Below are 27,743 nucleotides of genomic sequence, written 5' to 3'. Positions count from 1 at the left end.
GCATACTGCCTAGACATCTTATCAGCTATAGCCCAGACAGCACTTCAAAAGAACAGTAAAGATGGCTCACTTCCAACTCCGGAGGCTGAGAGAGTTGGTTCCCTTGTTTTAATTTTAATACCAATTAAAAATGATTCTGCAGCATCAGGATCCAAAAATCTTTTCATCTGGCCTTCAGAAAGAATGTAAAATGTAGCCGGATAATTAATATGATATTGCAGGTTAATTTGCTTGCCAAACTTCTTGCCTTGGTGAATTGCCTTCTTCTGTCAATGTTTTCTTTAGTATAATCAGGAAAGAGCATAATCTTGTCATTTGCTGGTCCCCACGGAAGCTCACCTCATTCTCTTGCCAGATGCTTAAGGTACGTTTTTGTAGAAACTCGTGAAAATTGAACAATAACCGTGCCAAAAGACCCTTTAGTGCCTTGTATTGAACCAGGAACATGATATGTATCCTCAATATCAAGTAAAAAATCAGATGGTAAAGCAAATAGCTCATGCAAAAGTTTATCCATAAATTCCGTCAAACTTATATCAGAAGCCACACCTTTAATACCAAGGATACGTAGATTCGCTCTATGTGTGAAGGCCTCCAGTTGAGAAATTTGAGCAGACAAAATATTATGAGATGCTTCGATGGCCGTTTCATTAGCAGTAACCCAATCTTCAAGAGACTTTCGATTCCATCTTTTGAAAAGAGATATTAATTAAATCCACAGCCCCCTGAAGGGCAATGCTTGAGTCCTGAATTGTTTCCATTTTCTTTGACTGCTCTGGTAGCTGAGAAGACATAGTTTTTATCAAAGCAAGCAACTCCTCTTCATCTCTAGCTTTTCTAGAAACCTTTGCCGAGGGAGCAATTGGGGGGGGGTAGGTGGCGTTCTCAAGCCTTTCCTTTTTTCCTTTGGTACTGCCATCCTCAATTTTCCAAAGCACAACAAGCAAGTATAATTGCAGAAACAAAACAAAAACAAACTTATGCAGATTTAGTTACTCAGATATTGCTGGTAGTTTAAAATCAGAAATGCTACTTGGAGCCGTTTATCCTTGTGTCTCCTAATTGCTTAGGAGTTTCAAACAGTGTTCAGTAGATGACACACTGGCATCTATTCCTAGATTTCAGCCCCTCTGTTTCTCCACAGAAGCAGCTGTTCTTCCGAGATTTCATCCAGGTGGTACTGCAAGCTTTCCCTTTTAATTTCAGGGGAAGATAAAAAGGTTTCTCAACCTTTTCCCTTGTATCAGGTCCCCCTTTAATCATCCTTTTCTTAAACTACACGATCCCTCAAACATTTAGCCTATTTGGGGGAAGGTACTCTTCATCACCCCTTCATGGATCACTGCCTTGTTGTGGAGAAGGGGCTTGCATAACTCAGTGAAGCCATAAGATATGCCGTGCAGGGCCACCCAAGACGGACAGGTCATGGCAGAGAGTTCTGACAAAATGTGGTCCACTGGAGAAGGAAATGGCAACCCACTCCAGTATTCTTGCCAAGAAAACCCCATGGAACGTATCACAAGTCTAAAAGATATGACGCCGGAAGATGAGCGCCTCAGGTCGGAAGGTGTCCAATATACTACTGGGGAAAAGCAGAGGGTATGAATGTCATTCACCAGGGGAAATGGAATCATAAATTCAAAAGACATTAAAACGGAGACAGCGAGGGCACCATCCTGTCGAGAGAGTCATCAGCCTCCAACCTTGGAGGCTAATGACTATCCTATGCAGGACGGCCACAGCACAGGATAGAGGGTCTAGCGTCTAGCTGCAGCTTCAGGGAAGAGGACAGAGGGGGACTGGAGACCAGATAGGAAACTGTCCAAAATAGCTGCTGCAGTCTCCTCCACATTAACATTTTTATGATGGCATAAGTATTTCCACATTAACATTTTTATGATGGCATAATTATTTCCCTTCATTAGATGCAACAAATGTTGGTTGTTGCTGTTGTTGTTGTTGTTGGAAAAATCCTAAATTTACAAACATAACCTTTACACACATTGACCTGGTTTGCATGTAATGGCACTTCCTGGGTTGTTTAATCCATGAATTGTCATGGCCACATGATAGCAGGCAAGCGGGCTACTTCCCACATGCCATCGCTTCTGTTTTGATTCAGTTTCATTACAAAACAAAACAAGAGGAGTGCCCCATTCCTGGCTTATTTAATGTGAAGTCGAAACCTGGAACCCTGGGCTGTTGAGGGAAAAACAACTCAGTGTTTTAACCCAAGAACAAAGTATTGCCAAAACATCTGGTTTGTTCATTACACAACAACCCAGAGTTCTGGGTTTAGACGTTGTGTCAAACAACTTAGGAATGCGGCTTTCCAGGACCGTTTATGAAAATGGATATAAAGCAAAACTGGCAAGCATGTAGGAAGCGCAGTGTGTGCTTTTCTCTGGTACAGTGCTGACTAAGTATGGGTAGTTTAACCCATAGTTAGTCATTACATGTGAACCAGGCCATTGTCTCAATCAATGTAAAACACATACGGATTTAGGATTCAATCAGGGTACGTATACGTGACTCCCTCCACAGCCTGAAAGCCAAAGGTACAACAAGTCTGTAGTCATCACCAAGGTCCTCAAACTAATGATTATATAGCAGCATGCCTTGGTATTAGGGATGTATGAAACACTTACCTGGTTTTGTCCAGGGACATCTGCGGTGGGGGGGAGGCGCTCCGTCCCTCCCCCTGAAATCCTCGACGAGGGGGGAGGTGATCCATTCCTCCCCCCCCCCCGAATCCTGCCTGGCAAGCTCCGCTCTGCAGCCAGGCCGCGGAGCCGCCAGCAAGGCCAACGCGCAGCGGGGCCTCCAGCCACTGCCGGGCTGCTACGGACGCAAATGCCTTCCTGAGTAGGGGACGCCATTTGTGTCCCTATGGTAGCCCGTGATAGGCTACATAAATATTTACATAGCCTATGACAGCTAAAGCAGGAACAGAAATGGCATCCCCTACGTAGATAATTACGTAGACTAAGACGGCGAAAATAAGGGGAACGCAAATAGTGTCCACTATGAAATCCAGCTGCGGATGGCTCTGGCCTGGCTGGGCCGGGCCGGCAGCTCTGAGGAGCTGCTGCAGAGCACAGCTGGCCGTGGAGGATTCCAGGGGGGACGAACGGAGCGCCTCCCCCCTGTCCAGGATTCTGGGGGGAGGGATGGAACGCCTCCCCCTCACCATAAACATAATCCGCCAACAGGTAAGTGATTTTCGTACATCTCTACCTGCAATATCATGTTCAATACTGTATCTGGCTACATTTTGGATTCTTTTTGAAGGCCAGATGAAAAGGATTTTAAAACCTGATGCTGCAGAGACATTCCTTAGTGGTATTAGAATTAAAACAAGGGAACCAACCGGCATAACCGATGAAGTGGGATGGTGGGAGTTGCAGTCCAACAACATCTGGGAGGGGGGCACAAGTTGCCAAGCCAGGCTTTATGGAGATTAGGGTTAATACATAACATCCCCTTGGATTGGTGTTATTTTATTATTTATTTGTTGGCATATTAGACATATTATCTTTTTTGGTGGATCATGCAGAGAGAGTAAATATGCTGGTTAATCCAAGGGATGTTTACTTAGAAATACGAGCTGTTGCACTCACTAGGACTTTGGACTAGATTGACTCTGCATCTGTCAAAAGGATGCGTCCTATTCAACAATAGAGTAGGGCCATTGTCTTTTCTTGTAGGTAACTTGGCCTAATTATTTACAAAATCAGAAAAAAAGGAAAGTGACTCTCATAATTTTTAATTTTGGGGTTCCTTTAGTTTGTTCTCCTCATTAGTTGCTCCCTGTTGTTCAGATCAGCCCTCCACATGAGGATGTAGCATTTCGGGAGAAAGATGCAAACCAGTAAGCCAGCACTGGAGGTTAAAATAGAGAAAATTTCCACAGCCACCATGTATTTTCCTTTGGTGCTCAGGTAGGCTGGGACAAAGGAGAGCCAAACACTGCAAAAGACCAACATGCTGAAAGTGATGAACTTGGCTTCATTGAAACTGTCAGGTAACTTCCTGGCTAGGAAAGCTACGGTGAAGCTGGCAATAGACAGAAAGAACATGTAGCCCAGGACACAGTAGAACATGGTGACAGAACCTTCATTACATCCTGCTACAATTTCCCCAGTCAGTGAATGCCTGTCCATATCTGGGAATGGAGGAAAAGTACTCAGCCAAATCACGCAAAGTCCTGTTTGAATCAAGGAGCAGGAAATGACTATCGAATTTGCTACCTTTTTCCCTATCCATTTCCTCATTGTGGATCCTGGTTTGGTAGCCATGAATGCCAGAACCACCATGATGGTCTTTGCCAGAAGAGAAGAAAGCGCAAGTGAGAAGATGATGCCAAAAGCTGTTTGCCGGAGAAGGCAAGTCAATGCTTTTGGCTTTCCAATGAACAACAAGGAGCAGAGGAAACAAAGAAGGAGAGAGATGAGGAGGACGTAGGTGAGGCTCCGGTTATTGGCTTTGACTATGGGAGTGTTGTGGTGCTTCACAAAGGTTCCAAGTACCAAAGCTGTGATCAGAGCAAGACCAGGAGCAGAGAAAGCTAAAGTGATCCCCAAAGGTTCTTCATAGGAGAGGAAGCTTATAACCTTGGGAATGCATTGGATCTGCTCTAAGTTTGAATAATGGTCTTCTGAACATTCAGTGCAGAAATCCATATCTGGAAAGAAAAGAGAGATTGACAGGTTATGATAGGGATGGACGAAAGTCCCTTACCTGGTCGCACAGCTTTTTTCAGGGGGGGAGGCGCTCCGTTTCTCCCCCCGAAAATCTTGGCGGGTGGGGAGGCGCCCCGGCCCTCCCCGCTGAAATTCTGGCCGGGGGGGAGAGCCCCACCTCTCCGGGACTCTCCAACTATAACTCTATTCAATTATAAAAAAACCTGCTGGGTTAAAAGACCAGAGGCTCTCTCATTTTGGACCAAAGCCCCAAAGGCCAGGAAGCTGAGGCTGATGCCGTAAGTGACATGCCTTGTGATCAGTAATGATGTTGTGCAATGTCACATATTGTGCTTGCTTACAATTTTCCTTCCAAGCACCCACACTTTTCCCTCTTTTTGTGTTATTGGTGCTGCAAAATGTTATTGTGAATGGATACTTTTTCTTTTGCTGTTTCCCCCCCCCCTCATTGTTTGTTTCTGATATTAGTTGAAATACTAAAGAAAACACAAACTGGGAGGTGAGGGAAGACGCACGCAGATACAGACTGAAGGGCGGGGGTGGGGACACGCAGACACACACACACTGTGGGCAGGGAGCAGACATACATACATCCTGGGGACTGCGGAGAGAGACAGACAAATGCACACACTGGGGACTGGGGAGACACAGATAGAGACACACTAGGGGGTGGGGAGACACAGACCAGAGCATGCACACACACTGGAGAATGGGGAGAAAGACAGGCACATGGGGGGGGGGACATACACACATCGGGGCTGGGGAGAGATCCAAACATATACAGAAGGGTGGGGAGAGACACACACCCACAAACTCGCACACTGGGGTGTGGGTGGACATACGCACATCCGCACTCTTACTGTAGGGTGGGGAGACACAGAATACACAAACCTACTGGTGGGACAACCCAAGCTATCTCAGCGTTGGGGGATTCAAGGCTGTCTGGGTGTGGGGAGAGGGCAATCTGGGTTGTTGTTGTAGGGGTGTGTGATCTGTGTGATCTGTTGGGGGGAGGGGAAATTCAGGGCTCTCCTAGGGTGTTGGGCAATTCAGGTTGTCATTGGAGGACAGAATTAGAATTCCTATTCTACAAATAGAAATTTGATTGAAACAGTTTTTCACCAACTAAAGTACAAGAGGAATATCTTTTATGTGAGAACGCTGTCACTTCTTCAGAAATCTTGACTAAAAACATGGTCACCAGCCCTCCCATTCTGGACCGTTTCTGCATTTATCGCATGCTCCCACACAGTGACCACATGACTGCTGAGAAGGGTAGCATGTTATTTTCAAGGTTCCATCGAACACAATGAATCTGCACCATCTCGTGGCTGTTTGAATAGTGTAACAATATGACAATAAAAGATGGTTTATTCGTTCCGACTTTTTTTGGAGCACAATAACCAGGAAATTGCTCTGGATGTGCCCTGGAGGTTACCGACGTCATGAAAAGGACCCACAAACTTCTGTGAGTGAGCAATCTCAATAGAATAAAATCTCCATGTGAAGGAGCCCTGAAAGTCACTTCTGACAAATGGAGCGGCTTTTTTCACTTTTTGTCTTTAAACTGCTCTTTCTCCCTCAAACGTTCACCAATATTTCTGATATTGTCAGGATATGTACAATGAACCTTCTTTCTGGCATCTGAAAGTTTCAGAGAGATTGGGGAAATTATTCCAATTTTATAAAAGTTAGAACAACCCAAGCCCCGATCACCATTTAAAATGGTGGAAGGCTTAAACACACACACACACACAAAACTTCATGGGACTTAAGAATATAATTAAATGTGCATAAACACCAGAATCCTTCTCTGTGGCATCTACCTTTCTGTATGCAGTAATTTCTTTCTTTTGAGGTATGGAGAGATATTTAATTACATGACTAACATAGAGTCAGCCATAGAGCTCTCATGACCCAATACACACATCGTTTTTATGAGATAACATGCCAATGCATTCTTTGTTGGTAGCTACCTACATATATCTTTCTTCTTTCATTTGCATATGAAGCACATTATTAACTAAATCAAACCACAAATCCAATGTTTTGAGTGTTGAAAGACATAACCAAGCATAACTAGGCCTGTATGTGAAAAGAAGATTCACGTTCTTCTATAACAAGGGCTCTGGCTATAGTCTGATATTCAAGGATACCTAACATATTCCGACTCCCTCCAGATCAGGGGCCATGCTAATGTTAATTAAATTAGTTTTGCTTGATAGTATGAGATGTAGTGCACTTGACAGCTATGAAGACTATGCCTCCTACCCTTTTGATTAGAAACCTTTCCTCGTGGACATGGAACACAATCATAACAGCAAAATGGCTCCCCTTCCTTCTTTTTCCTGCTGTAACCAGGATGGCAGTTGTCATTACACAGGGAACGGGGCAGCACCTAATCAGAAATATCAGTGGAGAAGGGTTAGGACTGCAAATGATATGGTTGAGGATTCATCCGATGGTTGAGGATTCATCCGATGGTTGACGACTCCTTTGCAGGTGTAAAGAAATGTGGTGTTCTAAATGGGGTGGATTTCCTATGAGTTTGTTAATAATACTTACATGTAGGGTCGGGCAGATCACTTACCCCATCCCAGCTGGGGGGGGCACAGGGGGAGGTGATCCATCCCTCCCCCCCCCAGAATCTGTCCATGCCAGCTCTGCTCCACAGTGATCCTATGGAGCTGGCCGCCGGCTTCACAGCGCTGGTGATACGGCCAGCCGCCATTGCCGTGCTGTATCGCTGTGCTAAGCCTGGACACAAATGGCATCCACTATGCCATTTGCGTCCCTGTTTTCACGCAATAGGCTACACAAATTATATTTACATAGATATTTCTGTAGCCTATCGAGTGAAAAAACAGCGGCTGGCTCTACAGGGTCACTGCATGGAGCAGCCAGCCTAGACGGATTCCGGAGTGGCGCAGAGGTGAGTGCTCCATTCCACCACAGACTTCAGTGAGGCCGGATTCTTGGAATCCAGCCTCATTGGGGTCCGTGGCAGAATTCCCCAACATCCCTACTTACATACCACTTAATATAACCAAGTGTCTGAGCAGTTCACATACTAAAGTATTAAAATTACTGTTAGAAATATACTGTTATTAAACAATTACATCTAGTATGACAAAAATATAATAAAAAGAATAAAATGGACCAGCATAACAATTATTAATTACAAGCCAGGGGAAGCTTGAGTAAACAGGTACATTTTCAGGAGGCTCTTAAACTAGGGGTACACGACAGCCACTTACCTGGAATCGCAGCTTTTCGCGGTGGAGGGGAGGCGCTTCGCTGCTCTCCCCGCGAAGTTCAGGCCAGGGGGGGAGGCTTCCCGCCTCGCCCGGCCGAAATTCAGGCCGGGGAGGAGGCGCCTCGCCTCGCCCAGCCGCGAAATAAAAAGTAAAAAAAAAACGCCCCCGTGATAGGCTATGTGACGATTAACGTAGCCTATCACGGGTGACTTTAAAAAAAAAAAAAAAAGCGCGTACAAAATGGCGGCCCCCCATAGGGAGCCACCATTCACGTTCCTTATTTGGTCGCTGTAGTCAACATAAATCTTTACGTAGACTACGGCGAAAATAAGGGCAACGCAAATAGGGTTGCCCTTATTTTCGCAGTAGTCTACGTAATCTTTACGTAGACTACAGCGACCAAATAAGGAATGGGAATGGCGGCTCCCTATGGGGGCCACCATTAGCCGTATGTGCTTTTTTTTTTAAAGTCACCCGTGATAGGCTACGTGACGATTTACGTAGCCTATCACGGCTGACTTTGCAAATCTAGCCGTGATAGGCTACGTTAATCATCACATAGCCTATCACGGGGGCGTGTTTTTTTTTAACTTTTATTGGAATGGCGGCGGTGGCAGCCGGTTGAAAGACCGGCTGCAGCCCCCACCCCTGACGAAGACCCGACGAACCGCCGCCGGGACCCGCCACCAGGAGGGACATTCAGGAAAGGTAAGTCCCATCCCGGGGGGGGCGCGGAGAATTTCTCCCCGAAACTTGTTCGGGGGGCCGAACACGTTGGCGCTCGGCCCCCCGAAGTTTCGGGGAGAAATTCTCCACCATCCCTATCTTAAACTAGGGATGGCGGAGAATTTCTCCCCGAAACTTTGGGGGGCTGAGCGCCAATGTGTTCGGCCCCCTGAACAAGTTTCGGGGAGAAATCCTCCGCACCCCCCCCTGCCCCCCGCACCCTCCCTGCCCCCCGCACCCCCCCGGGATGGGACTTACCTTCCCTGAATGTCCCTCCCGGTGGCGGGTCCGGCTGGCGGTTCATCCGTTGTTCGAGCGGGGCGGGAGCGGCAGCCGGTCTTTCGACCAGCTGCCGCCCCCGCCATTGCAATCAAAGAAAAAAAAAAAAGTCCCCTGATAGGCTACGTGACGATTCACATAGCCTATCACGGCTAGATTTGCAAAGTCACCCGTGATAGGCTACGTGATGATTCACGTAGCCTATCACGGCTGACTTTCCAGATCTAGCCATGATAGGCTACGTGAATCGTCACGTAGCCTATCAGGGGACGTTGTTTTTTTTTTCCTTTACTTTCATGTTCGCGGCCAGGCGAGGCGGGAAGCCTCCTCCCCGGCCTGAATTTCGGCCGGGCGAGGCGGGAAGCCTCCCCCCCAGCCTGAATTTCAGCCGGGCGAGGCGGGAAGCCTCCCCCCCCAGCCTGAACTTCGCGGGGGGAGCAGCGAAGTGCTCCCCCCCACGACGAACAAGCTGCGAGAAAAGGTAAGTGACTTTCGTCCACCCCTATCTTAAACACGTCCTGTTTTCAGCCTCCTGAACTACATGGGGGAAGTTGTTCCAGGGGGTGGGCATCACTACTGAGAAGGCTCTCTTTTGAGATTTCAGATCAGTCCATTGAGATATTTTCTCAGTATATGATATAGAACGTAATCCTCGCTGATTTCTGGTTATACTGATGGAATGAGATTGTTCCAACTCAGCCTTAACACAGGGCCACACAGCTATGGCCCTGTAATATTTAGATATGGTTGTTATTGTTGTCTATCATCTCGATACATTGAATATGACAGATGGCATTAAGTTCATTTTAAACAAACTCACAAAAAATAGGTTGTGTTAAATCAGACTCATGAATTAGCCATCTACAATTTTTCATCTAAAAAAACTTTAGGTTCTTTCTGTCTCACCTGGTTAAACATCCTAGGCCACACAATGCTTTTATCTTCGATTGTTAACTGCTTTCCTCGAGGAGCCTGTGGACTGAAACTTCCAACCTGAACTCTCAGAAAAGACTGATTTGGGAAAATTACCCAGTTGGTAACATCAAATCCTGTGACTACTTCTCCATTTTCATCAAACTGTATTGTCTCTCCTGCACTGTCGTTGAATGAGATGCCCCTTAGAAAAGGATGGAGCTAAATTCAAAGAGGAAAAGATATAATGGGACAGCAAAGTATTTTCACAATCACATTGACAAGTACCTATCCTAGATTTGTTGAGAGTATTTCACATTTGTCTGGGTCTACCCCCTAAAGGCTTTCCCTGAGAGTTTTGTGGCTGGAGGGATGCAAAGTCTGTCTCTTACGAAGAGTTGTCTGTCCCCAATTGCAAACAAGGTGGAAACAGAAATTTGTGACAGAATGATTTGGCGAATTAGGTATTGAGTCATCACACCCCTATCCTGTCGTAATGGGACCCTTGAGAAAACTAAGTTACTGATCATGGGTCTATGGAAGAGGAGATGGAGACAATGAGCAAATTGATAGTACTTAACCCTAATTTAACCCAAATAACACATGTATCATGGCCCCATTCAGGCATTCTTGTTACCATGTTTACTCATCACATGAGGAGAGGGTGTGCTCCAGGCCCACCCTGCTCTGTTGCCAGCCACATCCATCGCCCTGTACATGTGGATGGTGACAGTTGGAAGGCAAGAGCTTCCTGTATCCACAGAGGCCCCATTAAGAACCCTGTTTAAGAACCCATGTATACAGGGGTTGCTCCTCTTCAGACCATCACCCTCCATGTATACAGAGTGACAGATGTGACAGCAGAGAGGGGTGGGGCTGGAGTGTTCCCTCTCCTTGTGTGTTGATTGAACGTGGTAACATGAAGACCTGAATAGGGCTCATGCCTTCAAGCAATGCTCCATTGAGAAGCTGGGAAGCAATTTGTGGTAACTATACCCTTATCAGGACAGTGAAAGCCTAGCTACACTTATCCATGCTCTGATAACCTCTCATCTGGATTACTGCAATGCGTTATAGGCTGGGCTGCCTTTGAAAATGGTCCAGAAACTTCAGCTAGTCCAAAATAGGGCAGCAAGACTGTTAGCAGTGACTGGCCAATGAGATCACATTACACCAGTACTTTTCCAGCTGCACTGGCTGCCAGTCCATTTCCGGGCCCAATTCAAAGTGCTGGTATTAACAGTCAAAGCCCTTAATGGCTTTGGGCCAGATTATCTGAAGGATTCCCTCCTTCCTGTCTGGACCCTAAGATCAACCTCAAAGGTCCTTCTCTGTGAGCCCCTGTCAAAGGAAGTGAGGTGGGTGGCCACCAGGAAGAGGGCCTTTACTGCTGTGGCATCCCGGCTGTGGAATGAGCTCCCTAGAGGGGTTTGGCTGGCACCTATGCCGTACTCCTTAATAAAAGGCACCAGGTGAAGAGCCTTTTATTCGCCCAGTATTTTAGCATTTAAGCCTCCTAGTCTTTTATATTTGGCATTTTAGATCTATATTTTAAATCTCTGCATTGCTGCTAGGTTTTATTCTGGTTGTACTGTTCTATGGTGGTTTTAAGCATTCATATTTTATATGGTTTTATGCTGTGTTTTGTGGTTTTAATTTTTGTGAACAGCCCAGAGAGCTTAGGCTACGTGGTATAGAAAAGAAATAAAATAAATGAAAATTAATTAATGTAGAGTGGACCTAATCAAGCTGAAAAGGTTTTACATGGATTTTGATGGCACTGGTATCAGCTTACATTTCCCACGGCCACCACCCAATCCAAACAAAAAAGAGATGAGCTTTTGCATGAAAATACCTGCCATGCCAGCAGATTCAAGGGCTCCAGCTTTCTTCCAGCCACCCATGACCTGTGTTTGGATCTGGATTCACGCATCGAGTGTAGAGCATGCGCCACAGCATGGGCAGCACTGTGAACACTGTAGCTGTGAACAGTCATGCTCATCTCAAAGAAAGTTCCAGGGAGGCTCTCCAGTTCCTCCTCCCCACTGCAGCCTTGATTTATCACCTCACCCTCATTTGATTTTTTCAATGAACACTTGAAAACCTTCTCCCAGAAATCATGGATGAATCCGTCTTGGTTTGCCCAGGAAGGTTTTACGCTCTGAAGAAATTGCCTGAATCCTAACGGTTCCTTTGAGTGGACTGCAAAGGATAGCATGCCATGGAAGGACTGTATATCATGGCCCCTTAGATTGGTGCTTGATGTGAAATCCCAGTCTGTTTTCATAATCCATACCTTACTTATTGGGGAATCCAGGACTGCCCTCTGAAGAAATGAGCTAATTTTAATTATTAATGTATGTGCAGCATCAGCAATAATTACATTGGCTTTGGTTTCCATGAAGGCTGAATTGTATTCCAATTCACCCTGCAACGACCCTGCCTTTTCAGCGTGTTTTTGGAATGGTGGCAATTTTTCTATGAAGGCAACACAGATGCCCCCCTGTGACAGCATTGGCAGTAATTTTTGCAAACGCCCTTCTCCATGAATATTATCCACACTGAAGAGCCCAATCCATGTCCATTTGAAATGCACAAGCAACTGGACAATCCCAGTGTACTGCTGAGCTTCATTTGGGGCCATCTGGTATAAGGGACGGTGGGTGACTGTTTTGTCACCCCAGGCTGGGAGAAATGCTCCACAAGTGAGCTGAAATAGAATGCAAAGATATTTTATGAATTGCACACATTTAATCATCTAATCATTTCTACCAAATACCTGATGGGATGGGGTAAACATTGCCTGTATGGATAAACGAGGTCTAAGATATCATAATGTCTCTCTTGTATCACTTTATGCTTCAGTTGAAGTCTCAGTTGATGGAACCCTCTCTCACTGATGCCCTCCTACAGAAAAGTGGGATGTTATGGAAATGGCTCATCTAAATGTTTATCCATGACACGCTAGTTGTATGTTCAGGGATTTAAAATGTATTATACAAAATATGTATAGAGTCATCCTTTCATCGTATCAATTACCTATAACGGGCCATTGAGTCCAACCCCCTGCTCACTGCAGGAATCCAGTTTAAACACCCCTGACAGATGGCTGTCCAGTCTCTGCTTGAATGCCTCCAGTGACAGAAAACTGACCACCTCCCTAGGCATTTGGACACATTGTCTGACTGCTCTGATATTTAACCAAAATCCTCCTTCATCTACCTTAAGCCTGTTTGTTTGTTTAAAACATTGGTATGTCATTAAGATTTCAGGGCGCCTTACAAAGAAAATCAATTTCAACAGTATAAAACAATAAAGAATTTAAACAGCTAAAAGCACATTAAACCATTCAACAAGCTATGTTCTTTCATGTCCTACAGTCCTGGGTGATAGAGACCAGGCTGTGGCCCTCTCCTTCAGGTACTTGATAAGTGCTATGATATCTCCTCTTGGTCTACTACTCTAAAGGCTTAACATACCTTGATCGTCTCTGTTGCCCAAACAATTTATCTGACTACTTCTTAAAGTGTGGTGTCCAGAACTGAACTTAGTATTCGAGGTGAGGTCTGACCAGCACAGTGTTGAGTGCAATGATTACTTCCCATGATTTTGAAACTATACTTCTATTGATGCCTCCTGAAAATGCATTCGCCTTCTTTACAGCCACATCGCACTGCTGACTCATATTCAGCTGGTGGTAGACCAGGCATTCCCCGTCTTACACCTGTGCATTTGATTCTCCCCCCCAAATGAAGAACTTTGCCCTTGCCTCTGTGAAATTTCATTCTGTTCCTTTCTGCCCAGTTTTCTAACCTATCAAGATCATTTTGAATTTTGTTGCTGTCTTTAAGCTAATAGCTACCACTCCAATCTTGGGTCATCTGCAAATTTGAGAAGCATTTCCCCAAATCTTCCTCCAAGTCAAGGGGCGGAATTGTGATTTTCCTACTAGCCCAATGGTTTCTTTTTCCCAGGCTGTGGTTATAGCAGAACTGCACACACTTACACACAGCCACTGAAGCAAATTTACATCTCAGTAGTGGATTATCTCCCTTTTTTATTTATTTATTTATTTGGCGGGATAAAGATAAAAAACAGCTGGATGTGCCCTGGAGGTTGATGGCGTTATGTAAATGACCCACAACCTTCCATGAGTGACCAATCACGAGCGCACGATAAACGCCTTGTGTAAAGACAGCCTATGGTTCTCCAGCCAGCTGTGGAACCACAGACTCAGAGATGCTGCATTTTGTACTAACTGAAGTTCCCAAGAAGTCTTCAAAGGCAGCCCCAAATACAATGCATTGCAGTACTCCAATCTACAGGGTAATAGTGCATGGATAAAACAATGGGCAGGCAATCACTGTCTCGGAGATGTTGTAGCTTGCTCACTAGCCTAAGCTGGTGAACATCATTGTATGCCAGAAAACAGAAGTGTTCATTCCTTTAAAAAAGAAATGAAACATGAAATCAATGCATTCACATCTGTTCTACATTTGTTTAATATAAAGAGAATGTAAAGAAGACATAAAGAAGATAAGAAGGTGAAGAATAAATATGATCATTTTCATTTTCACATTTTTTCACCTTTACTTTAGTGAGCTCTGACTGAAATTTAATGTGCATGATGGCCTGGAGGAATAGTAGGAAACTTGGATGGAGAAAATGCCTTGTTTTCCTGCCATCAAGAGCATGATGGTGGGGGTAAAGATGTGAAGGTCAAGAAAAAAACTGAAAAAATGCAGGGGAAAAATGGGGTCTTTCAATTTTCCCCTCCTAAGAACCTTGTTTTGTCCCCGCCCTACACACACACAAATGTGTTGGAAAAAATGAGCCACTTTGCATTATGAAATATTTTGTTTTAAAATCATGAATACATTTAAGAAGATGAACTATGTAATAAGAAGACTTCTATGGGAAAAGTAGAGATCTAAACTTTCTGGAAATTGTGGACCCACGGGTGGAAATTCATCATCATCATCTACCCTTTAGGATTCATTAAATATCTTCCACCGTTTATTAATATTATTGATCTAATGTATCTTTTGCTGATATACAGTTAGGGACATTTCGGGATGCTCCAAGTCATGCTCAGTTTCCCAACATGCGGCTAGGATCATTATATCATTACATGTAAAGGAAATGTTGTTCTTGCCAGTTTGGGGTGTGGGCCATAGAGCGCTCTGTTTCTGGGCCTGTTCTGGTTATCGGGGGTAGGCAACAGCCCCTGCCTTTACAACTGTCACATGCATGGCTTTGGCCTGCACGTGGGGCTCACAGACATGCGTAGGAAATTAAGTTGGCTGGATGGCTGCAGGTTGATACTTCCCTCTGCAACACACCCAGCCATCAAGACCAAGAAGGGGGGAGAAGAAGATGGGACCCCGGTGGCTGCTGTTTGGTAAGATCCGGAATATGCAGGGGTTAGAAAGCAGTGAAGAGGTAGGGAGACCAGTGGGGGCCTAGGAAGAGCAGCAGGAGGCCCTCCAGAGGGTTAGGGGAGCCAGCTTCAGGTGTCCTGGGGGTGTTGTGCAGCGCAGTGTCCTTATGTCTGAATGGAGGGCAGATGCATATGTGTGTGTCACACAAGGGGAGAAATAAAGGTTTTAGGGGCGCTCTCCGGGGGGGGGGCTTTTGGAGGGATCCTAAGGAGAGTGAGTTTGATTTAGTTGGGGTTGCAATGAACCGAAGGGCAGGCCCTGTGTGTATTCATGGACGTGTGCATTATGAGGACATGGCATCCATGCTATTGTGTGTGCGTGCGCGCACATGCACGAATAGCTGGATTGGTGTGTGTATGTGTGTGTAAAAGAGAGAGAGAGAGTAGGGCCGTGCACCGCTTCGGCCCAAAGCCCGAGCTGTGCACCACTTCAGCCCACCTCCAAGGCAAGGAATTGTTAGAATGGTGACTCCCTGTATTTTCTGCATTTCCCCCATTCCCCAGAATGACAAGATGGCTGCTGGCATGTCCCCAGAGGCCCTAGGAGCTGGCAGCAGCAGTGGCTCCCCTGGGAGCACCGGTGGCGGCTCGCCTTCGTTGAGAGCTGCCAGCACTGGCCTCACTCAAGCCTGCACAGGCTCCTCGCAAGCAAGGAACCCATGAAGGCTTCTGCTGAGGCAGGAGTCGTCCTCCAACAGGGCACCCTGCCCTCCTTGCAAGGAAGGGAGAGAGCACAGTTGCAGGGTGACTCCCGCCCTCATGCCTGTCAAATCTGCATGGTCTGCTTCAGTGCAAGAAAGGAGGCCGTGCTTGACAGGCAGTGCCTCCCACCGATCACCCCTTCGTCCCTCCTTGCAAAGTGGGCAGGCGGTTGGCAGGCTGTGTCGGGCAGCGCCCACAGCAGCAGCTCACTCAGCGGTGGCTCTCAGGGTGGTGGCGGCAGCCTCCCCCCCCCCCCGGAACTAGGGATGGACGGAACTCCTACCTTCCGTTCCGTTCTGCTTCCGCATTGGGGGGGAGGCGATCCGGTCCTCCCGCCGGAATCCTACCCAGCCGGCTCCACTCCGCAGCTATCCGGCCGCTGGGCAGCCCTGCAGGGACCCAAATGGCGGCTGTCGTAGCTGCCGCCATTTGCGTCCTTGTATTTAGCCGTGATAGGGTACGTAAATATTTACATAGCCAATCACAGCAGGGGGGAAAAAACCCAGCGTACACAAATGGCGGTAGCCGCCGCCATTTGCATACGCTGGGTTTTTTTCCCTCTGCCGTGACAGGCTACATAAATACTTATGTAGCCTATCACGGCAGCGGGAAAAGAAACCAGCGTACACAAATGGCAGTAGCCGCAAATGGCGTCCCTGCATTAGCCGTGATAGGCTACGTAAGTATTTATGTAGCCTATCACGGCTATGAAGAGGAGGAAGCGAATGGCAGCCGCAGGATGGCCACCATTCGCAAAGCAGCGTGGATGGGAGCAGGTAAGTGCTCCGTTTCATGCGTCTTTTGTGGGTTGGGGACGGCGGGGACTTCGTCCCGCCCGCCTTTTTTGGTTGGGGGGGCGGGGGCTTCGTTCAGCAACAGATTTTGGGGGGCCAAATGCACTGGCATTCGGCCTCACCGAGGTCCGTCACGGAATTGTCTGACATCCCTACACGGAACAAGGGCCCAGGTGAGGAGCTGGGGTTGGCCGGCGTGCTGGGGAGGGCAAAGCAGGATTCGGATGTCTGAACCCCGCTTTGGCTTCGTAGTGGGAGAGAGAGCAGGTGTGTGCGGCTGGTGAGCCAGGGTGGGACAGACTGCGTAGGCAGTGATCCGGGGTGAGAGAAGAGATGGGGCAATGACTGACAGAGAGAAGGAGTAGAGAAAGAGTCTTTGCTCTTGGAGAAATAGGTTTCTGTTGGCACAGAAAGCTGTGGGTGCCAAGGAGATGTTTTGTGTGTCGGGGCTCAGATCCCACCTTGTTTACTTTTCCTTTGCAACTCGCCATGGCAGCCACTAGTTTGTGGTGTTGCAGACCTCTTGCTGAGATGCTGTAGCAGACAGTCAGTGGAGGAAGGGCAAGCATCAAGACTCCTTTCTGGATCCTTCACATGTGGGGGTGAGGGGAATTGCCAGAGTCAAAGGGCTCCCAAATTCTGCCTGCCTGAGGTCTTTCTCTGAGGCCTGGAGTCGATTGCCAGCTAAGCAGTCTCTCTCTCTCTCTCTCACCCCGCCAACTCAGTGGGATGCAGCTGTAACAGCCTCAGCCTCCCCCTCTCTCTTTCCTATCATTCCAAATAGATAACAGAGTCTTCCCCAGCTAGATTTCCCTTCAGTCCAGATTTTCCTGAACTCCACCCCAACCAATTCCTCACACACAGGAACAGATGCTGTACAGCAGTCATCCTCTGCCTCCAGCTCTTCCTACTTCTGTTTTTTAGGATAGTTCTGATATTTTATGAAGTATTTGCTGAAGTTCCTAAAATATATAATGTATAACTCAGTTTGCTCATAAAACTATAATGTTTGGTATATTAAATTTAAAACTATACTTTATTCAGACAATAAATACAAATTTACTGCATTTACTTCTAAATGTTTTTCATTTTAATGATAATTATATGAGAAAACCAAGTTATACATAATGTATTTTATGTTCCTGAATTAGCAAAGTGACTACAAATCTTTAAAGAGCTGTAAAAAATATAGGAATTGTAGTTTTCAATTATCCATTAAACTTTCATTATTTTCCAGACGGGAAAAAAAAAATGCCAAAACACAACGTTTTATACCATCAAAAATTTCCAGATATTTTATGTGGGAATTGGTGAGAATTTAATTTCAGTCCAATTTTGATAGGAATTTAACAAAATTAGTTAGATCTCCATATCTGGGGGGGTGGGGAGAACTTTGCATTTTTTGTTTTTTGTTTTTAAAATGAATGTGGGGAAAACTGAAACTGACATATTCGCCCACTCCTAATTCATGTCTTTAGGTGCTGGTAGGTGCTGGTGGTGTGGAATGGCAAATATTAAGCCCGCCTTCTGAATCATGCATATCTGGGGTGTGATGGGGGAACTGCCAGAACTGAATGTCTGCTTAACTCTGTCTGCCTGCCTGGTTATAACTTCTCTGAAAACATGGTTTTATTCTTCCAGAAACCTGAAGCGTTTCAGCCAAATTATTAGTAATGTCCTTCCTTGGGACCATAAAAACAGAAAACATCTTAGTTTCGTATATCATCAATAACTACTAACATCAAATAATACACATGGCAAAAATGGTATATGTATACTTACAATTCTTTAAAAGGCCTTCAGAGGCCTCTGTCAGGGCTGTCTCTTACATTTGAAGATGATAGAAGGTGTTACAATTTACACCATACAACAGAAGTTATCAATCTGCTACACAGGCGTTAGTCATAACTCATGATTAAATGTCTGGGACAAACTGGTTGTATTGGTACTCCAAGGAGATGTGTCTCCAGCTCTAAAGTCTGAATTACATGAGAGGAAAACATATCCACCTCCTCCTTGAGGTCATGTGGAACTAAGGTTTTAAGTCTCAAAAGCCACTTCATTGCCTTTCTACACAAGATCTTCTCATTCTCTGGGTTTACCATTGGTCTGATGGCCGTTTTATGAATTGTAAGTATACATGGGCAATTTTTGCAATGTGTTTTATTTTGCAAGGTGTAAACACCAGATGAAACTTACATGTATGGGACTCACAATGGATAAATGCCGGTACCTTTCTTCTTGCTTTCCTTAGCCTGGGGTTCCCTCTCACCTTGGGAACAAAATACCAATCACAGAACCACCTTGCAGAAAGACTGACTGCCCGCTCTGTCTGCCTATGCCTCTTAACTGATGTGAGGAAGGAGCCAGAATTGAAATGGGAAAGCCTGCTCATTCTGCTATTATGAGGGAAGAAGCCAGCTCATGTCTACAAACCTACCTGTGGAATCTTGTAAGTCTCTGAGATTGTGGCAATCACAAGAGAGATGAGAGGGTACATTCCTCCAATGATGGCTATCAAATTGTTCTGCAGATCACACTTGTAGTTGGGGTGGAATCTCTGCAGTGTAGAAAGCAGGCCAAGGGTGGCCATATAAGTAATCTGTGGATTGTAGTAGCTCTCATAGATGCGGAACCCCGAAGTAACATTAGGTAAGAGTGAGGGATTTTCATTGATCTCCTTGATAGCAAATACTAAGGCTAGGATATGCTGGTAATTCCTTGGCATCACACTGCAATAGAAGATACAAACCGTGTACTGAAACAATAACAATAGCTGAATGGGACATTAGTTGCTCTTCTGCATTATGTGTCGCATCAGCATTCTAACTGCATGAAATTACTCCAGATCTGTGTTGCTCCTGGAGTGCTGCAATAATATTGTGCCAGGCATAATGCCACAAAAAAGTAGGGATGTCAGAGAATTTCACGACGGATCTCGGTGAGGCCAAATTACAGTGCATTCGGCCCCCCAAAAACCGTCGTGGAACAAAGCACCCGCCCCCCCCAACCCATGAAAGGCGCGCAAAACGGAGCACTTACCTGCTCCCGTCTGCGCTGCTGTGCGAATGGCGGCCATCCTGCGGCCGCCATTCGCTTCTTCCTCTTCAGCCACGATAGGCTACGTAAATACGTAGCCTATCACAGCTAACGCAGGGATGCCATTTGTGTTCCTGCAGAGGCCCTGATAGGCTACGTAAATATTTACGCAGCCTATCACGGGGGGGGGGACCCAGCGTAGGTAAATGGCGGAGGCTACCACCATTTGCGTACGCTGGAGTTTTCCCCTTGCCATGATAGGCTATGTAAATATTTACATAGCCTATCATGGCTCAGTACAGGGACGCAAATGCCGGCGGCTACAACAGCCACCATTTGCATCCCTGCACTGCTGCCCAGCGGCCAGATATCCAGCTGCGGGTGGCTGGAGCCAGCCGGCGGCTCCGCAGCTTGGCCACAGAGCGGAGCCAGCTGGGCAGGATTATGGGGGGAGGCACGGAGTGCCTCCCCCCCATTGAGGATTCTGGGGGAAGGGACAGAGCGCCTCCCCCCACCTGCAGAACCTGGCGGAGCCAGGTAAGTGGGGTTTCGCACACCCCTTCAAAAAATGTCAAAAACTGATCTAGTTTCCACTTGCACCATAGAGAGGCTATGTGAAAGAACAGAAAAAAAATCTTTTTGCCTTTATTTCCTTAATTTTCATTTCATGTTAGAATTAAGTGATGGAAAAAATAAATTAATTCTTACCAATTAACAAACAAAATCACTGAAAACCCAGAAGTGGCCTAGATACATTTTTTTGTATTGAATGGAAACCATTTTTTTAAGCTTTCAGTTGGATAATAATCTGCTCCAACTTATTATGGGCTAAGCAAAAAGATGCTATTGGTATGGAGAAGTCCTTACGTGAGTTCCTTCATGAACAGTGGAGATGGCTTTGCACTGAACTCCGTAGAGGGGTACAGGAAAGAGAACGTAGAAGCAACCTCTCCGATGACAAGGTCTTCCAGTTGATAAAACTCATGCCCACTCGCGATGTGGTCACTTACTCTGCATATACTGGAAGCAGTCTTCATGCTGGGATGAAGAGAATCTCTCTTGCACACAACATGTGGCAGCAGCACAAGCAGCCACACCAAGAAAACCACCGTTTGGAGGAGAAAAGTTCCCATCTAGACCCACATTCCACTGTTTTCCTCCAGAGCAGTAAATGTCTCAGGGCTGGGCTGTTTACAACTTGCTTTGAATGGGAGCCAACCCTACTGAAAAATTGGTCAATTTATATCAGAGTATGACTTCACCAATTCCCTGATCCTTTATTTCAAAACATTTAGGAGGGCTTGGTACTGCTTCATGCACTGCTGTATCCCCACAGAGATTTAGACCCTTTCCTATACTAGTGCAACAAACAAGACCCGGAAATGGAGCAATCCTTTGCAAGATGGCCCCAATAGTTGCCGATTTCTCAAGATACTCATATTAGTTTTTCCCTGAGAGAAATCCCAGGACAGCCCTGCAGTGCAGACATCCCTGAAATGATCAGCACCCCCACGGACAGAGCCTCTGGCCCTTCTGCACTGCTTTGAGGATGGTGGATGTCTGTTATAGGATTTTCCAGTATTATTGTTAATTTTTCTTGAGGCCTCTAGATCTCCCTTGGGGCTTAGTGAGGAGCACATTTAATCAGGGACGTGCCGATAATTGCAGGGGAGAAAAGTCCCTTTCCCTGTGCTGCCATACTGTGGCATGGAAAGGAGCCAAACAACAGCTGCAGTGGCAGGCGGCAGGTGACCTGGTGCGTCCGGCCTCCCTTAGCCCAAGCAAGGGGAGTGTCAGCCGCCTTCCTGCTCAGGCTGTTTTGGTATGAGAGACACAGAAGTAATCCTCATTTCATTTAGCATCTGCAGTCTGCACCCACTTGACCACAGCCCCACAATGTTCGGAACTATGTGTGCTGCTCTGAACCAGTCTGCACCTTTATTAATCTCAACTTATATTAAACACACACACACACCTCTTTAAACAAGTATAAGCCACTGAGGAGGAGAGCCAGATCATGGATTCCCTGTGCCTGGGCCGACTGGCCTAGATGCCATGCCACAAAATGGTCCCCAGGATCTCATCTAAGTCCTTAGTGACTACTGTGGGCAGCTCTGCCCTCTCAATGCATGTGGGCAGCATGATATCCAGGCAGCGCCAGCTCAGATCACTGCCACCTGTGGACCAACCAGGTTCACCAGGAGGAGATCTGAGACCCCTCTGCTCAATCTGTAACCTGACCGATTGACATTAGTGCTGCACCTCCCTCAGATGGTACTGACTGGCTCCCCTCCCATCCCAGGCACCCTTCTGTTCAACCTGTTGTGACATGTGCCTATTTACATACCTGCAGTTTACACACACGTCAACTGTACATAGAGATGCAGAATCTTTTCACATGGAACTCTGGGTGCAAAAGAAAACCTGATACACCAAAAGCTAAGGAAGTCAGAGACCACAGACAAAGTCCTTGAAAGCAGTTATTTGAAAGAAGAACTGAAGTGAATCACTGGATGAAGTTCATTCACCAGGGGAACTGGAATCATAAATTCAAAAGACATTAAAACGGAGACAGCGAGGGCACCATCCTATCGAGAGAGGCACCAGCCTCCGACCTTGGAGGCTACTGACGATCCTACGCAGGATAGAGAGTCTAGCGTCTAGCTGCAGCTTCAGGGAGGAGGACAGAGGGGGACTGGAGACTGGATAGGAAACTGCCCAAAATAGTTTCTGCGGTCTCCTCCCCTCCCTGTGTCCAGAATTTCCCCCATTTTCACCCTCACCGTGCTCCATTTACAAGCATAGTGGCCTGGGATGTTCCAGACCTGGGAACTCTACTCATCATGACATCCTTCTAGGGGTGGACGAAAGTCCCTCACCTGTCATCGAAGGACGTTCGCGGTGGGGGGGAGGCGCTTCGCTGCTCCCCCCGTGAAGTTCAGGCCAGGGGGGGAGGCTTCCCGCCTCGCCCCGGCCGAAATTCAGGCCGGGGGTGAGGCTTCCCGCCTCACCCCAGCCGAAATTCAGGCCGGGGAGGAGGCTTCCCGCCTCGCCCGGCCACGAACGCGAAAGTTTGGGGGGGGGGAAACGCCCCCTGATAGGCTACGTGACGATGAACGTAGCCTATCACCGCTAGATCTGCAAAGTCAGCCGTGATAGGCTACGTCAATCGTCACGTAGCCTATCATGGGTGACCAAATAAGGAACAGGAATGGCGGCTCCCTATGGGGGCCGCCATTATCCGTACATGCTTTTTTTTTTTTAAAGTCACCGGTGATAGGCTACGTGACGATTGACGTAGCGTATCACAGCTGACTTTGCAAATCTAGCCGTGATAGGCTACGTTAATCGTCACGTAGCCTATCAGGGGGCGTTTTTTTTTTTCTTTTATTGCAATGGCGGCGGCGGCAGCCGGTCAAAAGACCGGCTGCCGCTCCCGCCCCGCTCGAACACCCGCCGAACCGCCGGCCGGACCCGCCGCCGGGAGGGACATTCAGCGAAGGTAAGTCCCATCCCGGGGGGGGGGGGTTGGAGGATTTCTCCCCGAAACTTGTTCGGGGGGCCGAACACGTTGGCGCTCGGCCACCCGAAGTTTCGTGGAGAAATTCTCTGCCATCCCTACATCCTTCTGCCCTAACAGCTTACTTGGTTCTGGCAATCATAGCAGCAGCATCCTATGTTAAAAACTTAGCTCCCACTTGACTCCAGAGTGTTGGACATAGCAGAAGGCAACCACCCTTTAAAATTATTTATTTATTTATTTATTTATTTAATTTCTATACCGCCCAATAGCCGAAGCTCTCTGGGCGGTTCACAAAAACTAAAACCAAACAACACACAATAAAACAATTTAAAATATATAGAACATTAAAACCACAATATAACAATACAACCACAATAAAACCTAGCAGCAGTACAGGAGTTTAAAATACAGATTTAAAACAGCAAAGATAAAAATTTAGAAAGCTAAAATGCCTGGGAAAATAAAAAGGTCTTCACCTGGCGCCGAAAGGAGTACAATGTAGGCGCCAGGCAAACCTCACTGGGGAGCTCATTCCAGAGCCGGGGTGCCACAACAGAAAAAGCCCTCCTCCTAGTAGCCACCCGCCTCACTTCCTTTGGCAGGGGCTCATGGAGAAGGGCCGCTGATGATGATCTTAAGGTCCAGGCAGGCACATATGTGAGGAGGCGATCCTTCAGGTAACCTGGCCCCAAGCCGTTAAGGGCTTTGAATGTTAACACCAGCACTTTGAATCAGGCCTGGAAATGGACTGGCAGCCAGTGCAGCTGGAAAAGTACTGGTGTAATATGAGCTCGCAGGCCAGTCCCTGTTAACAATCTTGCTGCCCTATTTTGGACCAGCTGAAGTTTCCGGACCGTTTTCAAAGGCAGCCCCATGTATAACGCATTGCAGTAATCCAGACGAGAAGTTATCAGAGCATGGATAACTGTAGCTAGGCTATCTCTGTCCAGATAAGGGCGTAGTTGGTATACCAGCCTAAGTTGATAAAAAGTGCTCCGTGCCACTGAGTTCACCTGTGCCTCAAGTGACAGTTCTGAATCCAAGAGCACCCCCAAACTACGAACGTAATCCTTTAGGGGGAGTGCAACCCCCTCCAGAACAGGTTGAATATCACGTAGCCGGGCAGACGAACCACCCACTAACAGTACCTCCTTCTTGTCTGGATTGAGTTTCAGTTTATTAGCCCTCATCCAGTCCATTACCGTGCCCAGGCACTGGTTCAGAACAGCCACTGCCTCACCTGGTTTTGATGAGAAAGAGAGGTAGAGCTGGGTGTCATCCGCATATTGATGGCACCTCAGCCCACACCTCCGGATAACCTCCCCCAGCGGTTTCATGTAGATGTTAAACAGCATGGGGGATAAAATAGAGCCCTGTGGAATCATCTGGAACGCAATACCCAACATGACACTAGCAGGAACTCAACTCTCAACAAGGATGGCAGTGATGTCTGGAAGCTGAGCTGGGCAGGGAGCAGGGCTGGGGGTGATGTGAGGATTCTCATTTCTACCACCCATCCCAATCTGCCAGCTGAGGCAAGAGGCTTGCTGAGCCTAATGGTAGGGCTGGTGTTGAGTGCTGTGTCTACCTGGGTTTAATCACTGGAGGCTTATGGCATTTTTCAGTATTTGAGTTTATTTACAAATAGGCAGGTGGGACATAGGTGGAAGAAAACACTCCAATACCAACCCTGCCTGTCCCACATCAGATCTCCAGAGCGAGATATAATCCTGAAATATTTTCAGAGGTTACACCTCAATTCACTGTCATTCTCATTCATTCTTCATCTTTTTCTCCCAAGAGTTCTTGTAGTGTTTCTCAGTCACACCTAGCTTGTCCCCTCCCTCTTGCTGGAGAGAGTGAATAAGGATGAGTCACCTTCTCTAACTATCCCCAAGCCCTTCCAGGGCATTTTTCTTTACAGTCTATAACATAAGATGTGTCTTGAAACTTTGCCATGGACTATTAAGAAACATTGGTAGTCCTTCTGCCTCTATTAACCCTCTCCAGTCCAGTTCCCCATGTTGCACAAAATGCTAGTTTCACCCCCTGGAGGCTAGTCCAATTTGCCCCAAAGAGGAGAGTCAACTTCAGGCTGGGTCCAACTCGATTTTATTGTTTGCAAACAGTTCAACAAAGGAGCTCACGCTCAAAAGCAGAGTCGACCCCCGGCAACCCCCGCGCTACAGTTTTATCACTTAGCTTGCATTCCTCAGCCAGCGTGTTACTTTTGATTGGTTGCCAGAGGTTTGCTTAGCAACCTTATCTTAGGGTTACTGTCTGCTCATTCGAGGCATGCGCAGCTCTTACAATGCTACGTGGTGCTTAAGGCACATACAATGGCTTTTAGGTTACATTTTTACTACAATTCCCCCCTCAAGATGCTTTCTTCTTATAACACTTAGTCTACTTCAGCCATCGCTAATCTCTGGTAATGTACAAACATTTCCCTGCTGACTACAGATTCTACTGTACGTTTGACTAGGGCTATAATGCAGGGAAGTATGCAGGGTAATAAGCACAAAATTTGCATAACTAAGCAGAATATCATAAATCCAGTCTTCAACCAGCGAAAGTCTGGCAACCATGAAGTCAGCCAGTCAGTACTCCACCCGTTCCAGGTTTGTACTGGGACGTGAGTTATTTTTCTAATTTTGGTTGCAATATCCCTAAGGATATCGCCATTGTCATCAATCTGCAAACAGCAGTCTGTCCAGTTAAACTTCTGACAAAGGCCCCCCTCTGCTGCTAACACGTAATCAAGTCCCATCCGATTTTGGGTGACAGCATTGCGGAGTTGGGTTAGCTGTGTGGCTGCTAAATCTATGGCCCTTGCAGTCTCATTTGCAAAGATTTCCACTATTGCCTGAAGCCGGATTATGCGGTTAGTAAGGTACGTGGGTTCTCTCCCCACCACGTTGGGTTCCCAAGTGGCAGGCCCATAATACCTTATTATCCTTTCTGCCGGCCACTCATCATTTCCCCATCTTTGTGTAGCAGACAAGTCTTCCATGCTCAGGGATCTTTTATCTATTCCGTATAGTCGGTGCAGTACTGAGGCCCTTTGAGGCAACAGCGTGAATGGGGGCCTTAATATCCCAGGATAACACATGCCAGTCCAGTTGGCGGGCAACTGGGTGTATGCGTGAGTCCCACAGATCCAATAATGGCCAGTCAAAGCAGGCCAAGACTTGTCTGCGAGGCCATATTTTTGGGGATCCAAATACTGATTATAATATCCCAAATATAGGGTTGAATCTCCACGCGGGCTGAGAGTTCCATTCATATAGCATGCTCTAGCATTTTGATCTTTTGTCTGGTTTCGAATGCAATAGAACAAGGATTGTGAGCTACTATGAGGGATTGACCACAACACACACTTGTGGCCACCTATCACCCTTGAAACCTCGGGCCGAAGGGTGATGTAATCTGCATATCCTGCGCAAAAAGTTCTCTTCGAGGTGTGGTTGTTGTGCCATGCACCTCCCTTTACTATATAATTCCTGCAGCTGCTATTTCCTACAAAGTGTGTATGTGTGTCAGACCTGTTTTGCATGAAGCACCATTCTCCTAATTGGGGCCGTACTTCCCATGATGGAGTTTGACTTAAGATAAAATCGTCTTCCCAAGTAACATTTGTTTGTTTATGTATTCTATAATCGGTGTGTACTAATTCAGTCAGGTTCAGAGGATGAGGGATCCATGTGCTTACCTTTCCCTCATTCTCGGCCTGTATGCAGACCCAGCAGTTCGAGAGGTTCAAGTATGTGGCTACAGCTTCGGCTAGAAACAGCATGCTGTTTTCTCCTACAGCTAGATTTAGCCTTAGGATTATTACTAACAGACACAGCTGCTGCATACTTAATCTTTGGTCCTTGTTTTACATAATCTTAATTTCAGTTCTGAAATAGGATAACTATGCCAGTTGTCTTTATCCCGCTGCTTGCAGGCTTCTTCTTCCGAGAGGAGGTCAGCTTCCGGAGTGACCACGCCCTGGGAGCTGGTGTCCTCACCTTGGTTATACCTTTTTATTCTGGAACAGTGAGTCCACCTGTCATTTCCGCTGAGCTTGACAGCTGTATGGGTTACCAACAACACCTGGTATGGTCCCTCCCACCTCTCAGTTAGGGGGCCCTTTTTCCACTTTTGGAGAAGCACCTGGTCCCCCGGCTGGAAGTTGTGGATCGGAGCATCCAGCGGTAGGCTCTGGAATGGTGCAGCAAACCTGTGAAGGGATGACAAAACAGACTGCAAGGCAATAGCATGTTCTCCAATTTCAGTTTTTCCCAAATCGACAGTGACTTGTTCCTCCACCCTGCTGGCAGAACCCTAGGAGGCATTCCAAACATTAATTCAAAAGGTGACAAT

The 27,743-nt window shown here is 46.7% G+C and overlaps 1 protein-coding gene across 1 annotated transcript; it reads right to left on the bottom strand.

The window, feature by feature from the left end:
• Positions 1-3,782: 3,782 nt before the first annotated feature.
• LOC146341723 (vomeronasal type-2 receptor 26-like) lies at positions 3,783-20,889 on the bottom strand. The gene is made up of 6 exons (XM_084807625.1): positions 20,720-20,889; positions 19,254-19,545; positions 10,559-10,707; positions 9,872-10,082; positions 6,975-7,101; positions 3,783-4,684 (listed from the first exon to the last, which is right to left on the bottom strand). Exons 1-6 carry the CDS (start codon positions 20,887-20,889, stop codon positions 3,783-3,785), a joined length of 1,851 nt encoding a protein of 616 aa, XP_084663751.1.
• Positions 20,890-27,743: the final 6,854 nt, after the last annotated feature.

The sequence above is a fragment of the Heloderma suspectum genome, chromosome 6, assembly GCF_057233095.1.
Source record: "Heloderma suspectum isolate Gila_16-S chromosome 6, 16-S_ref, whole genome shotgun sequence".
In the NCBI taxonomy this organism is placed as follows: Eukaryota; Metazoa; Chordata; class Lepidosauria; order Squamata; family Helodermatidae; genus Heloderma; species Heloderma suspectum.
This window is presented reverse-complemented; position numbering and strand designations above follow the sequence as displayed.

Bases quoted from the DNA above. Each gene is read 5' to 3' on its own strand.
- LOC146341723 (XM_084807625.1), bottom strand. From the start codon at position 20,889: ATGAAGACTGCTTCCAGTATATGCAGAGTAAGTGACCACATCGCGAGT. The intron at 7,102-9,871 runs GTGAGACAGAAA...ATTTCTGATTAG, and splicing joins GGCCTAGGATGTTTAACCAG to GTGCTGCCCCGTTCCCTGTG. The intron at 4,685-6,974 runs GTAGGAGGCATA...TTTTCTTTCCAG, and splicing joins AAAGGTTTCTAATCAAAAGG to ATATGGATTTCTGCACTGAA.